Source organism: Lissotriton helveticus, chromosome 8, assembly GCF_964261635.1.
Source record: "Lissotriton helveticus chromosome 8, aLisHel1.1, whole genome shotgun sequence".
In the NCBI taxonomy this organism is placed as follows: Eukaryota; Metazoa; Chordata; class Amphibia; order Caudata; family Salamandridae; genus Lissotriton; species Lissotriton helveticus.
Window position 1 is genome coordinate 1,501,721,256 of NC_136069.1, and position 16,607 is coordinate 1,501,737,862.

The following is a 16,607-nucleotide window of genomic DNA, read 5'->3' on the forward strand; positions in this document are numbered from 1 at the left end:
TCGGTAATTACCGAATCTTAACGATCCGGTAATTTTTACCGATTTTTTTATCTACATAGCAATTACCGATTCGAAAATACCAAATTGGTAAAATTCGGTATTTTCGAATCTGTAATTTACAATTACCTTTATCTAGCCCATAACCTTTTGTGACAGCTAAGAAAGAACTGTATGTAAAAAATGGGTTGTTATACAGAAGCACAACATTGGTTCCACCCATGATCTGTGATCTAGTCTAATTAGGTTGCCACATTAAGGACATTTTGTTGTGGTTGTAAGAGAGCATAACATTTGTTCTCTGACTGGCAAGATTTTAAAACCCTGTTTACCCCCTTTGTGTAGTCTGGAGGTTCTGGGTAATCCATGTGATGACATAGCTTTGTACATTTGTGGACCCTCTGAGAAGGTAGAGGTTGTCACCGTACTTGTTAAGTCTGGTGGACCGATACTCAAGGTGGCCAGAAGTAGTATGGGTGAATATAATTACATACTCCAAAATAGTCAAGGTTTCTCGGGTATGTTTTTGGGAATGAGGGTTTAACTAAGATTATTCTGACCAACAACAGTACACAGTTGTGTCCAGGAGGGGGAAATGTTAATTCTAGAAAAGTTATTAAACACTAAAAGCAAGGTTTTTTTATCAATCCCAATCCAATAGAATTATAGAAAATGTAAACGGGTGTTCAAATAAGGTACAGAACTTGGATGTGTGAATGGTTATGATTAAAAGTTACAATGAAGGATGTATTTGTAACCCATCGTCTGGTTCCTCATTTGACAATGGGAAAATCCCTATTCGATTTGCTTCATCGAAGAAGGCCACACAATAGCTTATTGCCTGGGTGGATTTTTGCGTAATAAAAGATGTGTGAACATGAGAAATAGCAATGTCTGGAGAAGGGAGGAGGAAACTGCAAAAGAGAGAGGGAAAGAACATTCTGACATGTCTCAAGGCGACAAAACTTGCAAAGTAATAGAGGGGAACTGAGTTCACTACGGGTCATAGTGTGTGATCAAAATGCTCCAGTCCCATTCAGGTAGATGGGTGCTGTGAAAACAAGTGATAGAAGAATTTGTAACATAGACAGCATTTGAGTGTATGATGAAGTTGCAGTCAGGTTGTGAAAAACTGAAGATGAGGTGTGTAATTGTGGTCATGAGGATTATGGATATCCACATTCAGAAGCAAATGATGACTATGAAACAAAGTAATTTGTAACTTGGTACGTACTTAACTATTTTACTACATTTTATTTATTTTTGTTTTTTCTCTATTGTTGTTTTATTCAGTTATTAATATTGGTTCTTTTACTACATGGGAAGATGTGGGGTATCTTACCTGTGTCTGCTGTAGGGAATTCTCTTCTCTGCTGATTTTGACAGTGGGGTTTTAAAACCGCCATGAGAAGATGCTTCAAAACCCTCAGGGCATTCGGTGTCAGTTGTTTCTTGCTCTTTCTTCGGATGGGTCTCAAAATAAGTTCTTCATCTGAAACCAGGCTTCAGTGTGGATAGTGCCGGTTTACAAAGTGCCTGTGCACCTAAATGGGATTTTTGCTCCTGAATGTGTGTTTTCACTTAACTATGCCTCCACAATCCTGTTGATGTTGCAATATCAGTGATTTTGCATTAAATATGATTTTGAACCTAAATGTGTTTTTGCTGCTGAGAGTATTGAGTTAGAGAAATGCACCACACAGCAATATCTAGGGGTGCTAAAGAGTTGTCAAATATTACATTTGCTGTTGTGTGGCACATATACGTCACTTGTGTAATTTTGACCGTAAGTGATCACAATCGGATGAATGTGCATTGTTAAAAAAAGAGAGATATTGTAATGTGAATGTGTTAGCCCTACAAAAAAATCTGTGTAAATATAAGAGTCTAGTCGCTATGTGTATTGTAACCTGTATACACATTTGAAGACATTTCAAATGTTTTTCCTGAATACCACTGCCAATGGTAACTGAGGGTTATGTTGAAATGTACCAAAGATATGGATGTGAATCATCCATGCATGTTTTCCAAAAAATTGAAATACGATTTATCTACTGGTGACACAAATAAAGTAATTGAAAGAAGTGCAAAAAGTTCGAAGCACAATGCCATATTAGGCAATTAATGAAAATACGACATGTCGTTTTGAGAGGATAGTTTATTTTGACATTTTTCTTGATTTACAGGGTGAACGACTGCATCCTGAGAGTGAATGAAATTGATGTTTCGGAGGTCTCCCACAGCAGAGCGGTGGAGGCCCTTAAGGAGGCGGGCTCCATAGTCAGACTCTACGTCCGTAGAAGAAGACCCATCCTGGAGACCGTTGTAGAAATCAAACTCTTCAAGGGACCAAAAGGTAAATCAACAGATGACTTCTGATTAAGCCATCACCTAGTTGAACATTTAAAATACAAAGGGCCTGATTTATATCTTGACAGTATAGGTACTACTTCGGAACATTGATGCAGTACCTATAACACCAGGATGATGATCCACCCATCAGATTTAGTTGTGGTAACTACTCTGTCTCAACCATAGCCAAACTTCTCTGAGGGCCCAACAGATTAAGGGGCGTCGAAAAAATCGCTATATGTCCGCGCACATCCAGTTAGGATGGGTGGACATATAGCCATTTTTTACTGTCCGTCACCGCCAGGCAAACCCTAACAGTGAGGGACAGTCAATTAGAAATAATGCCCCACCTCTCCATGGGAAATGACTCCTATCATGAGGGGGTAATTTTCTTTTTTCTTTTTAAAAAGAAAATCCCATTTCAGAATTTTGTTACTTTTTATTTTATATTTCTATTCTCTTTTTATAATGTATATAATACAGCAATATCACGGGCAGACGCTGCACAGGATGTCGGGGGTACATCTTCAACACAGGAAAGTTGTTAACTATGACATTAACATTGAACGTCAAATCACCCACCTCCAACGCCCCCTTCCCAGACTTCTGTCAAGTAGTACAGTTTCAGAGCCCTATTTCAGGATTTTCCTTTTGACAGTAAAATAAAACTGTTTGGTGCAGGGCTTCGTACAGCGAAATGCATTGGAAGGAGCCACCAGGCAGTTCATGTCAATGCATTAGAATTGACCTCCTGTTTGGCAGTCATTTATAAATGTGGCGGGCAGTCCCACCACCAGGGGGACAGAGTAATTTAGTCCGCCCTCCTGGCGGAACAATGGGCCCTCCTCCCATATATAAATCGGGTTAGAGACCACTATTGCAGTTTCATGCACCTTGGTGAGAAAATGCATGTTCTTGAATTGTCTGTTAATACCAATGCAAAAATATTGTGTGCGTTTAATATTTCCCCAAATGTACATTTTTTTTAAAGATAGACACTACTGTCCCTGGCACATACTGGGCACAGAGTGCACCACTGTCCTTGCAGATGTTGGTTCAAAATGAGCTCGCAATGCACCTCTGTCCTTGCAGATGCTGGGTCAGAATTTGCCCACAGTGCACTTCTATAATTGCAGATGCGGGCACAGATTATGACCACAACGTACTTCATTCTCTGTGGATTCTGGGACAGATTGAACCTATAAAGCATTTCTGCCCCTGCAGTTGTGGGGAAATATTGTGGCCACAAATTCGCACTCCACACTTGCTACTGCTGGACATGATGAAGCCACTTAGAGGCACCCCCGTTCCTACTGTCACTGCTATCCGGCCACTATACAGCAATGAAAGGCACTAACTAACATAAGGAGTTTTGAGCCACATTTATTATTGGACCTCATTTGCCTTCATTTTTCAAATGCACTCTGAGGCGTGGTCCTCTTTTAAATATTGATCGAGAAAAAAATATGGGTAAATATTTCTGCTTTTATGACATTTTGATTGCAGCATTTTTTAATTTAGTCACACGATCATTTTCTTTTTTCATTCTGAACTATTCATGCAATAGTCATTCACTCACATATACATTTATCTATCCATGCATTCATTTGTAAACCCACAGACCTAGCCATTGACTAATTTTTTCATCGACCCGGTAACATATCCGCTAAAAAACTACACATACAAACTAACCAATCAATGAAGAAGCTCTTTCCACTCACGAAGCTTGACTTATCTGCTTTTTCAATGCTTGTTTAACTTAGAATGGAAAAGGTTAGAAGAGTAATGGTATGCTCTGAGCTGCCTGGATCATGTGTGCTGCCTTGCACGGTGGAAGCATGAGTTGAGTAACACTGCTTGTAAGAAAGTGCAGAAGTGGAATATTTTTTGAGGGGGATGAGAACCCACCTAAAATAATATTAGCAATCCTTGTCAGGGTGAACCACTAAAGTCAGTAAATAAACCTGCGCTTAACACACCTGGAAGCTTGGCACAAAGCAGTCACGCATAACTCAGAGCTTCTTAACATTTTTTAAGTAGTAGTTAAAAAGTAAAAAAGTGAAAAATCCCTAACCAACTTAGAAAAATAGAGAACATTTAATAAATAATATGACACAAAAATGACAAAAATTCAATAAGTAGAACCGGATAGATATGAATTTTTAAAGTTTGGACAAACAAACGCACCAAAAGAACAAAAGAAACAACTGTGATCAACTGGTTGCATTAGATTGGGTCAAAGTCAAAAGTTCCTTTCTGACTTAGATACTTTTATGGAGACAAAATTGGTCATCTAAAAGTTGTTGGCACGCCAAACTGCGAGCTGGATCCGAAGCAGGGTTCGACGATGACAGATTGCTGAAGAGCGCAGCCTGGGTGCAGTCTTTGACAAAGGCTGAAAAGATCTGCTCCAGCGAAGTCCAAAGTCTATAACTAGAAAGTCTTTTATATTGACTGGCTACTTCTCAGTATCAGTCCCAAATGAAGCCCTCCACGTTTAGACCTAGACATTTTTCTAGAAACCAGATTTCCTTCACCAGTGCAAAGTAGGAAGCTGAGGCCGACTGATGGGTCAATGTCGACAGCTGCTGCTTTGACTTCAACTCTGCACCATAGCACACCCAATCACTATATCTATAATCTAACTAGTATGTCAGACACAGATAAGTCTGCATAGTAATGAGTCCTTTCAATAATGTAGTTCAAATTCCCAAGTTGTCAATCAAAGGAAGGGATCCGGTCACACTCTTCAATCAGATCTGTATGTTTTTTATTGTCCAATCAGATAATTGTTGATACAACAGCAGCCGACGCGCGTTTCACCCACAGAGGTTTTTTCAAGGCTGCAAAAAAATGATGTGTACACTCATTTAGATAATGTGTTCAACAACGTGTACACACATTGATTACTATTTGAACTACAGATCCAGTTTTTAGAAACCATGAACCCCCGTGAAAAGATCAGTAATGTTAACAGTTTTACCATTGCTGCAATTATAGAAAATGTCAAAAAACAGAAAATTTTAAAAGTATGAAGTATATAATCTCCTCATCCAACAGTCCCATTTATGTTGGTGGAAAGACTATAAGTAAAGCTTGCCCTTGAACAATTCGAGTTAGATCCCCATTATATAGATGGTATGAAGATCATAACCATTGTGTGCTGTGAAGCAGTCCTGTCATATAACACCCACGCAACCGTCACCAAGTGTATCATGTATTTGAAACAGCTCCTCCCTAATCTCACCTTCGGGATATGAGCTGAATCGGAGAATTCATATGCTCTCCTATATTGTCCAAGTGCTATTTAAGTCTTGCGATGTTACAAATCCAATGATGAAAATGGATAGTTTATGGGTGATATCAATGTAATCACTATATATTTCTGCAAGGAAAAATGATGTAAGTCCGTTATCTCAGTCACTTACATTCAATCATGTGCATATTCTGTCTACGCACATATATACTGTTAAGAACGTCCCTGAGTCAGTTCATTATTCAATTGTAAAGGTAAAATTAAAACTAGTGCCTCTCTTTATTCTTGTGCCTCCATTGAAATCCTATGTTTAAATTATTATTGGGCAAAAGGCGAAAACATTTGTTTATTTTTTGTTTGTTTTGCCATCATTCTGAATCTCTTATTGAATGCACACAATAAGAAATGCAAAGAACGATATACAAAAAATACCTGGTATAAAACACTGATAGGAACCTTACCCCAAAATAAAGGTAATGGTCCTCTTTTTCATTTACAACTGTTTATACGTCGTGTGTTTTTCTGCATCATTCTCTTGACGGTGGCCCTTGTCTCCGTCAGTTCTCAAGTCCAAAGTCTGTGCCTAGGAAGTCTTTGACATTGACCTGTTGCTGCTTGGCATCAGTCTCAATAAAGTCCTCTATGTTTGGAGCTAGAATATTTTCTTGTCTCCGTCGGTTCTCAAGGCAGAAACTTGGCAAAAAGTTTCAAAGTCCCAGGCACCACTTGGGGGTTAGGACTTCCTTCAACAGATTCCAGCGGTAGGGTCAGGTCCTGTTGGAACTGGCCTCTGGAAGCTTGTTGTGTTCCTGTAGCTCAAACAGGAGGTCAGCAAACTGACACCGGATCTCTATACAGGACCTCCGAGGTCTGTATAGAAGGCAGGCAGGTCTAGTCTCACTCCAGGTTCTTCAGACAGCACAGCACTCCTTTTTCTGATTCTTCACAGGTCTAGGAGAACCAACAAAGATAAGGGTCTCAGAGTGTTCAGAGGAGAGGTCTGTGTGGTTCACCTATATGCCCCATGTCAGTCTGTGAGCGGAGGGCAAGCCTTAGTCCAACCCTAAACAATTCTGGTCAGTTCTCTTCAACCTATACTGGGCTTGTGCCATCTTGACTATAGAGACAAATGAGAGGCAGGCCTCTGTGTGAGTTTCATCCCCACTGACGAGTAGACAGGTAGCCATGATATGAAGCTCAAGAAGGGGCTGGGCGTGTCCTCCACGGGAAACAGCCTTTACTACGCAACCGTTACAACGCATGCCATTACATCGCATGCCATTGCAATGAAAAAGGTGTGCAGCAGTGGGTAGAAGGTGTTGGATTTAACACCAAAACCTTCCCTATTGTTGCACACACTGGAGTTGGAATAGAAAATGAATCTATTCCAACTTCCAGCTATCCCCGACAGAAAGTCGTGGTAAAGGTTGGCGTTGCAATGGCATGCGATATAATGGCATGGGTTGCAACATCACATATTCGCCTTGACCAGTCACCTTATTAAGATAGAAATCCGCCTGCCCACTCCTGTGTACTGTCTGGGTGCTACATACATCTCACCACAGTAAATGCTTTAGAGGCTAGATTACACAGTGAAAAAAGACTTTGTCTGATTTTACTGCCACACCATGTAAAACGTAAATTGTACATGCCGTACTATTCAAATATCATGCACCCTGAACTATGAGTATTTAGGGCGTACTTTAGGGGTGACTTATTAGTATAAAAAAGGAGGATTTAGGCCTGGCTAAAGGCTTGTTTTGCCAGGTCTAAATGACAGTTTTAAAACTGCACCCCCAGTCTGTTGTGGCAGGCTTGAAGATGTGTTTGACAGTACTAATTAAGTGGGTGGCACAATGAGTGCTGCAGCGCACTACCACTGGTTAGCAGGAGTAAAATATGAAGAGTACTACTGCCAACAAAAATGGGTTCAGCAAAAGAAGGCAACAATCTGGGGTAATGCCACGCAAACGTTGGTCATTTCCAAAAATGCTTGTTAGTGACCGGCATTTGATTGCACTTGAAACTGAAAGGTACGTGATGACCCAAGTACAGATATATGTATTTGTAAACCACACTATCAAGGGCATCCTGGAAATTAGCAGATCTGTGTGCCTAACCCTGTCAAGGATGTGCTGGTTAATTGAAAACCCAGGTCCTCAGCTTCTTTGGAAATTTAAGAAGCCTATTGGTTTTGTTAAGGGGTTACCATGCTAATAAGAACAATAATCACGTTAGAAACCATCATTTAAATTCAGAACCATCTTCAGATGAAGCTTATGTAACCATTGTACTGCCATGAATAATCATTGTCAATAAAATACTTTGAAAACAGCATTACAAATCAAAATAACCTATCTCAAAGTCTTTCTTTACACTCATTGGCCAACATAATGCAACCATAAGACCAACCACCAGGTTGTCCCTGCACTCCAGGGGCCATGCGAAAAATCTCTAGCACTTTATGTCAATGAAAGCTTCTCACTGGGTCCTATTTCTGAGGCCCCAGGAGATATGGTGTTGTATTTTAATACAACATTGCTGGGCGTTGCTGCATCCCATGCAGACCCCACCAATACTGCCCATTGTGCTGGAGGTGTTCCTGGCCTTCATTGTGGCACCACAGAGAGCCTATCTAGCCAGGCTGGTGGCTTAGGGGACTAATGCGTCCACTGTAAGGGTCTGTGTTCGACCCCATGGTCACATGTTCAAATCTCGACAGTTCCACTCAGACTTTCATTCCTCTGAGGTCAATAAAATGAGTGCCATTGAGTTGGGTAACAATAAACATCTGTTATTCAGCACCAAGATGCCCTTGGGTGAACGTGCCCTTTACAAATACACCGTTATGTTATGTCATATTGTGAACTTTCTGCCCCCTTGCAGGGCATAATGGGTTGCTTATTGGCCTAAGCAAGGGATAATCAATGAGTGGCCTCACTGCTGTGTTCTTAGGCTGCGAGACTCTCCTCTCTATGGGGGCTCTGTGGCCCCACCCTGGCACACCTATGAGTAGGAGGGGGGTTGTTGGACCGATTGGGGTGCTCCAAGGCCTCTGTGACCCCACCAGCTCCCTGCATACGCTGTACTCCAGCGTGGGTAGCCAGCAGACAGTGTTCTGCTCTCACTGCATGGAAGCTATTCTTCTGCTGCTCCTGTAGTGGGAGCTGTTCAGCGTACTGCTCCTGAAGGAGTGGCAGGTGGTGTTGGGCACACCTGCCCACCCCCCTACATGGGCCTGAGGGCAGCAACACACCGACAAAGCTGTACCTTCCTCAGGTGTTGCCGTCCATGAGCCAGAAGAAAATGCTGGCCACATGTCCTTATTTTGTTGGGTCCAGGGATGAGTTTTCAGGCCTCCTTCAATGTTGCCCTGATGTGGCAGAGCATCCCCTGGAGTCACAACAGGTCCCCGAGGCTAAAGTTCAACCCCATGTACACCCCCTGCCCAGAATAATTCAAATGAAAAATAAATACCAGTGAGCTGACTTACAAGCACTGGCTTGCCTGGGGACATTTTAAAGATTGGACAAAGCACCATACGCTTGGCTGCGCTGTTCTTCAGGGCATCAAAGGTCAAATCTTTGCAGGTGCATAACTTCAGCCCGAATGGGCCAGTTTTCATGATCTTGTACTCACTTTAATCCTGGTGGAAATCTCCGGGCACCAGGAGGTTTTTCAATAGGCATCTTGGCTTCTACAAGGTGCAGTTTGCAGTAAGCTGATCTTGTTGGCTGCTGCCATCAGGCTTCTCCTCTCCAGACTCCTGGTGGTCCTTTTGTACTGGCAGGGGCATCTTATGCCACCCATCAGCTACCAGCTAGCAAAGTATCCTCCTGCGCACACTCCCAGGCTGCAGAGCCTCCTGGCTATCAGGAAGGGCACCTAGTGCCATACTGGGGCAAGATCATCCACCAATTGGTACTCAGGGAGGATATGGGGCCCGCACCACTGACCATGGAGAGGCTCATCTAGTCCTGAGGTCAGCTGGAGACTAAGTACTTAGGGGTCGATTACGATGGCGGTGAATCCGCATCCTCCGGGCCGGTGGAAGCCACCGCCGGCCCGGAGGATGCAGATTCACCGCCGCGGCATAGAAAACACCCACCGCCAGATTATGATGGCGGTGAGATCAGCAGTGGACAGCAGGTACGTCTGCCGCTGATCCGCGGGGTCTGGACCGCAATATGGTTGCGGTGTCTGCAAGACACCGCCACATTAGGATGGGTGCGGAAACATGCTTTTCCGCGGTGGCTTTTCCACTGTGGAAAAGCATGTGGACCTTTGCTTCTGGGGGCCCCTTGTGGGCCTCCAGGGTGTTGGGGGGTGCACATGGGGGGTACCTTGGTACCCCCCTGCTTTGGCACGCACAAGGTGGCAGGCACCACGCGGTGCCCGCCACGTTGTGCATGTCAAAGGAAAACATGCATTTTTCACTTTGTGGCAGGTGCTGCATAAAGTAGCACCGGCCATAATGTTACATATAGAGGATGTGACCGCCAGGGTGGCGGTCACATCCTAATTCCAATGGAGGAACTGCCGCTGCCCCTGCGGACGGTCCCTCCACCTCAGGGGTGGAGGGACTTTTTCCGTCCGCCATCCAAATTGACCCCTTAGTTAGTCTTTGCAGGTCACCAGGTAGGTGGCTTCACCTTCTCCTTCCCCATCAGTTGCCCTTTGATCTGCTGTCATTGCCTTCCAGTTCCAGGGTCTTGTTCTCTGTATATCCTTTGTTTTGGGGTTTATACGTTGGACAGTTCTAGATGCCAGGCACCCTTTGCCAATGCTAGGATGCTACTTTATCCCTCCACCCCTGTCCAAACTCTCCTGCACAGCATTCTGGGACAATCCAATATGGTGCTGTCAAGTTTTCTCTGTGAAGAATTACTCTGAGGGTGTATGCACCATCCCCAACTGACATCACTGCCAGATTTCTTCCCACCAAAATTTCCTAGGGGAGGTCCTCCAGTGTTAATTCCAGATGTCTAGTCTTCTTCCTTTGCTGAATGGGTCTTGGTTGACCGAGCTCAGGTGAAGTGTTACAGCTAATTATCAGATGCAGATTTTCCTCCCTGCTCGGTACTTCCCAGGAACTGAACCAATCACTGATCATTGCTCCATTTATGCAGGGAGGACTTTGTACTCTCTGCTTGGTAGCAGAGTAATTAACTTGCCCCAGCAGTTGGGACAAAGGCCTGGAATTTGATTAAGAGCTGAGCAGAGAAATATCACTATTTTTGACGTCCCATCAGAGGTATATGTGGGTTATTGGAATCTTGAAAATCAAACTCAGTGCATGTTTTATCCCAGTTTGATCTTTTGCTGGACTGAACAGGCCTAAGTGGAGCAAATCTGCACTAAAGGCAGATTTCACCTATGTCTATAGTATAATATAGTGAAAGTACTACTGATTTTCTAGTAAACCATACTGACCAATCTGTGAATGCCCACTAATATTACCTATTCTTGCAGTGTCCTTTCTGTGCCATGCTACCTGTGCGCAATTACTCGGATGTGCACGACGATAATCTCACATGGGCAGCGAGCATATGCATCTGCATCCGTGTACATGTATCGCCAAACCAGTGCCCTTTACCCTAGTTCCATCTACCTCTTTGCCTAGTCTTCCCCCACTCTCTGTCACCCTCCTTCTCTTTCTGTAACCCATTCTCTTTCTCTCTGTCCATCATGCCTTCCTTCCAACCCCACCCTCCCCCTCCTTGCCTCATCCTCCTCTGTCTTTGTCATCCTCCTCTCCCTCTGCCTTGCCTTTCGCATCTACACTTCTCCATCCTCCTCCCCCACTAGGTCTCACCATCTATGTGGCTCGCTATCCCAACTTGCTCCTCCACCTGTCCTCCATATTTTATACCTCTCTCTGTCACCCACCTCCTTCTCTTTCTCCATCTTTCTCTGCACCGCTCCCTCCACACCCCTTACTAGTTGCCTCCTCTTATTCTCTACTACACTGCTTTTAACGTATCCACCAAACTTTCTTTCACTTACCTCCTTTCTAACCATCTTGCCCCCTCCTCCTTTTCTGGCTTGTTCTCCCCTCTCTCTCTGACTCCCCCTCCTCCTCTCTCTGCTTCATCCTCTTGTATCTGCTCCACCTTCCACCTTTCTTTTCCTCTTCTCCTCCTCCTTCTATCTCTGATTCACACATCTCCTTTACCTTCCTCACTTCCCTCCTCATTCCCTCTGTGTCACCTTCCTCTTAATTCGGATTAACCAGCATCCTCTTTCTTTGCACCGTCCTCATCCTATCTCAACCGTATACTCTTTTTTTCTGCCTCACCTTCACCCTCACTCTCTCAGCCCATCCTCCTCTTTTCTCTCTACTTTACCACCCTCTTCATCCCTCCAGTTTACCCTTCCCTTTTGTTACCTCACCTCACCTCACCTTTCTGGTTTTTTCAACTTCACTCTCCTACTCTATCTGACTCGCCTTCCTGTTTCTGTGTCTTTCACTGCTAGAATCTGAACACTCCTTTCCCAGGTTTGGCCCTTTGTTTATCTTCTCTCTGCCTTCAACTCTCAACATACCCATCTCTCTTTTCTAAAATATCTGATCTCCATCTTTATCTATCCAGACCTGCCACCAAAGTCTACTCCCTCTGTCCCCTCTCCATGCCGTCATCCCAAGCTCTGTCTGCTGTCCCCTTAGATCACAGTTCCCCGTTGTGTGGTCACCCCCTCACCTCTCTGTGAAAAACCACACTGCCCCTGTTCCCTGACCTTTTTCTGCATGGCACAACTAACACCTAGACGCTTCTCCTGCCTGTGCTCATCTGGGAGATGTATGCGCTCAACAGAATATGACAATGCAGGCTCCCTTGTAGATTGGTGCAGTGACACCTTCCTGCACATAAACAATATTTAAAGGCAATTTTCTTTTTCTATGTGTGCTGCAGAATGCCGCACACATAACATCAAAAAATGTGACGTTCCGGTGGCACAATCCCTTCTAAATATGCCCCTCAATTGTTCATGGGACTTGACTATTTTTTGGGTGCCTTCTGTCCCTGCATTTGCAGAGAGAGGACCCTCTGCATTTCAGAAAATGCTCAAGCTTCATATTGAATGCTATTTTTGAATAATTTGCTTGAAGGATAATCTGCTCACTTGCCTACTTCAAGTCTGAACAAGTTTATTATTAACAAAAATCAACAGTCTTTGAGTCACAGAGCAGTAAGAGTTCCTCTTGCACCCACAGAGCATAAATGCTAATGCATATTAGTGCTCAATTTTAGCCGGTGGTTTCCGGTGCTCAGCACCCGCACTTAATTGTCGGCACCTGCACTTAATTACTCGTACCTTCACTTATGTCAGCTGGCACATGGTGACGCTGTTTGTGGAATTGTAAGATGAACAGAAAATTTATTGTTTTTTAATGCAACATACATTAAAAACAAAAAATACCTGCCACCCAAACCATTCTTAAAGCTTAGGTGGCCTCTAAAAGTGTGAAGTGTCACACTTCAGTGTGATGGGTAGTAGTTGTGTAACTACTGTAGTTGTGTATGTGGCAATATATGTTTCAAACTTCGGTGGCCTCCTGACGAGAGCCCCGGCACTTATTTGTTTACAAATTAAGCACTGATGCATTTACATATATATATTACAATTTTAGAGATTTTTAAACACAAGACTCCAATGAAGATCATAAGACCAAATTTGAAACAATGAGGGGAATTGCAGGTGGCTAAGAAACCAGTGAGGAAGTTGATCTTTGAAATGATACAAATATGTCAACATTTCAACGCTGAGCACATTACTTGAGAGTTCTTCTTTACTATTGCCAAACTTGAAAATAGGGTTTTGTACATTAGAAGTGGCAGAGTTTGGTACTACGGTTAACAAGGGCAAGCAAGATGGCAGCAGTGATCGCTGTAGTGCTAAGGCAAATCTGGGAAATTTCAAAATCTTCCATTACTATCAGCCAAAAATGGAGGTTATGTAAAGGCATTTGATTAGTGAAGGTATTCCTGTCACTGACATGACTATCAGCCAAAAATGGGAGTTCTGGAAAGGCATTTGTATTAAAAGTATTGCAATCATTGGCCTGACATCATTTTCTTGGGACCCCCTTCATTCCTCAGCTCTCATGAACAGGAGTTTGTCTCATCTATCAACTTAAAACCCACTTAACACCCCTGCCTAGGAAACCTTTATTTATTTAATGCGATTTTATTTAGCGTGAACATTACCCGAAGGTGTCAGAGCGCTTTACAAAAGAACCAGTTGTGATACATAAGGATTTAGGATTACATGAGTTACATAAAAGATACAAACAGAAAAAAATTGCAAGTGTACAAGTTGTAAAGTCACACAAGGAAGAGACACAAATGGATAAACTTTAAGAATCACATAGGAATGGTAGTGAGTACAAGGGTCTACTACATATACTAGTGGTTAGAGTTATCTCTAAATACATATATATACAAATAGTAGATTTGCTCAGGATTACATGTTACTAACGATTAGGCTGGACAAGTATATATCACATATTTATAGAGTCAACGGGAAAATAAAAAATAAAAAAATATAAAGGGGTAGAGAGCGGTAGGTGGGGGATAAGAGTCGGAGGCTGAGATTGGTGAGAGGAGAGAGTGGGACCTGAGGGGGAGAAAGAGATAAGGCAGTCCAGTGTAAGTGAAATGTCTGAAGGTCAGCAGGATGGAATCCAAGGGACCAAAGGAAAGGACAAGAATCAACAAAATGGCGGACCCGCGTCGTGGGCATCGATGGAAACCAACTCAACATGGCAAGATGCACCCAAGGCAAGAGCGACAACAGGAGAGGGTCCCAAAGTAGTGGGGCGCACACGAGTTCCAGTCCAAAAGTTACGAGGGCCAAGTCCAAAGAACACCAGGGAGCCGACCCAACAGAGGAAGAACAAGAGGGCAAAAGGAGCCAGACATTCAAAAGGAGGAGCATCTTCAGTATTTGCACCTCCTTTCACCACTGCTGAACACACATGATCCCTGGTCTAAATGATTCCACGCTCTTGTACTGGGCACCACAGTCCACCCGTGTCATTAGCTGGAGGAGTGTTAAAACATATCCCCAGGTCTCCACCCAGCTTTCATGCTCGACAAAAAGCTGATGTCTATCTTGGTTCTCCCAGGGGGGGCGTTAGCGGCTTCGTCATATGTAGGGGGTGAGCGCTGTAATTAAAATCCTCTCCCGGTCGTGTCACCTGTCCCGCCCGTCCGCTGTGGCCACGGGCCCCCATCCACACACTGTGGTCAGGCCATACAGGCGGATGGAGGCTGCAGATCCGGCGATCACGAGCTGCACCAGCTGCTGGCGCCCCGCCAGGGAAGATGAAAGGGCAGCAAGGGTCTCGCTCCTGATGTCTCTGCCCCCGCATTGTTACCTCATAACGGGGGTCCATTTCACCGCGGCCCCTCCACTTTTACCTCTGTTTCACCTCGGACACCATCTTGAGGTGTTATCGCCAGGGGTGGATATTGCCAATATCACGGCAGAGCAGCCACTGGAAGTATCAGCTCTCCCAGCGGCAGACGCTCCGGATAGTCTGATTTTGGCATTTGACCCTTACAGATAATTTAGTGGGGCTTGGTGGGCCGCGTTAGGATGTTGTGCGCGGGGTTTCCACGGAGCTGAATCTCCGGACAGCCATGTTGGACAGCTCGGGGATGGGCCCTGGGGCGAAGGGGAAGCTGCTGCCAGCCGAGTGGTCCCTGGCGTCCCTTGCGAGCAGGATCCCGGTGAAGATTAGGCTGAAAGTGGGAGGGCGGGGGCGATACCCTCCCCTGCTATAGTGTCTCTAGCAGACGCTGGGAGGGAAAGCCCGGCCAGGGTGGGGTTTTGGGTGGGGGAGAGCTGCACTCCCCGTGCCACCCATATCTAGAGGGCACCCTACTAAATGTCAAGAATGTCTTCTGACCTTCACGAAAATTGTCTCAAACTGGAGTTGGCACAATAATATGGAGTTAATCTTGACTTGCCATTTGCCAGTGCAGTGGTTTGTCATAATTTCAACAAAGTATCCTTTTCCACTAATCTCCTGACTGATGCCTTCATCTGGCACTTGGTCTGGGAGTTTAGATAACTTGTTGGATTACACAATGGAAAAAATTATAAAAGTTGAAAAGCCCAGGAGAAAAGTGTCCTTCAATGGCAGCCATTCATTGTGCAAGATTGTATGTGATCCAAAACATCTTTAGATAATTCTTTCTCTCTTCATCAATCAGGGCTGGCAGGTTACAGCCAAACAAAAATCTTCAACTTCAGATATGGCTGATAGGTTCTTACAGTGGACAGGTTTATTGAAACTCCTAAACGTAGAACAGTTGTGGTACTGAACCACCTATTTTCTACAAGTAGAGCCTGGTCTGCCTTCAGTGGGTAAGATCAGGACCACCAACAGATGTGTAGAGTATGTGACTGTGCCTTCGTTTTGATGAAGCAATTCTGACACACTCTGTGCCTGCTTCCAAAAGTCTCCCTCAGTGGAAGACTCTAGTTGTGAACCACCTGGATTAACAGTAGGTGTTGTTGACTGTGCACCACCACCTGTGCAATGAAGCATAGACCAAGAACTTCTCAACTTCTTTAACAGGCCTGAAATGTGTACCTGTGCATTTTCAAACATCTGCAGCCAGTTCTGTATACCACAGTGCCCCAGGAGTGTGAAAAGCCTTCACATTTCAGAGGGCACTTACATAAACTGGTGTCAGGAGTACCACTAAAGTCTATTTGTGTCCTCCCTGATCTGCTGCAACTGCTATATCAGCTAGTTATTCAGAAAAGGCACTTCCACCAACAGGCAATTAATGGTATTTTAGGCAGCTGGCATCTCCATCCCTGTAACACTTGCACAGTGAAGTCTTCTCTTTTTGCATGATGCATACGAAGGTGCTACACTCATGGGAAGTGAGCTGTGGACTATATGTGGAAAAGATGTGTTGTAGTTCTTTTGGAGCAATATCAATACCTAAGGTGCATGAATGATAAGTTCTCCCTAAACTAA

General features: G+C 44.0%; 1 protein-coding gene across 1 annotated transcript in view; it reads left to right on the forward strand.

Moving 5' to 3' along the window:
- Nucleotides 1-16,607, forward strand: part of LOC144773448 (disks large homolog 2-like) — an 843,812-nt gene that overhangs the window by 354,163 nt on the left and 473,042 nt on the right. The window contains exon 5 of the mRNA XM_078658478.1: nt 2,184-2,353. Coding sequence (XP_078514604.1) covers nt 2,184-2,353 — 170 coding nt within the window. The remainder of the gene's footprint in view (nt 1-2,183; nt 2,354-16,607) is intronic.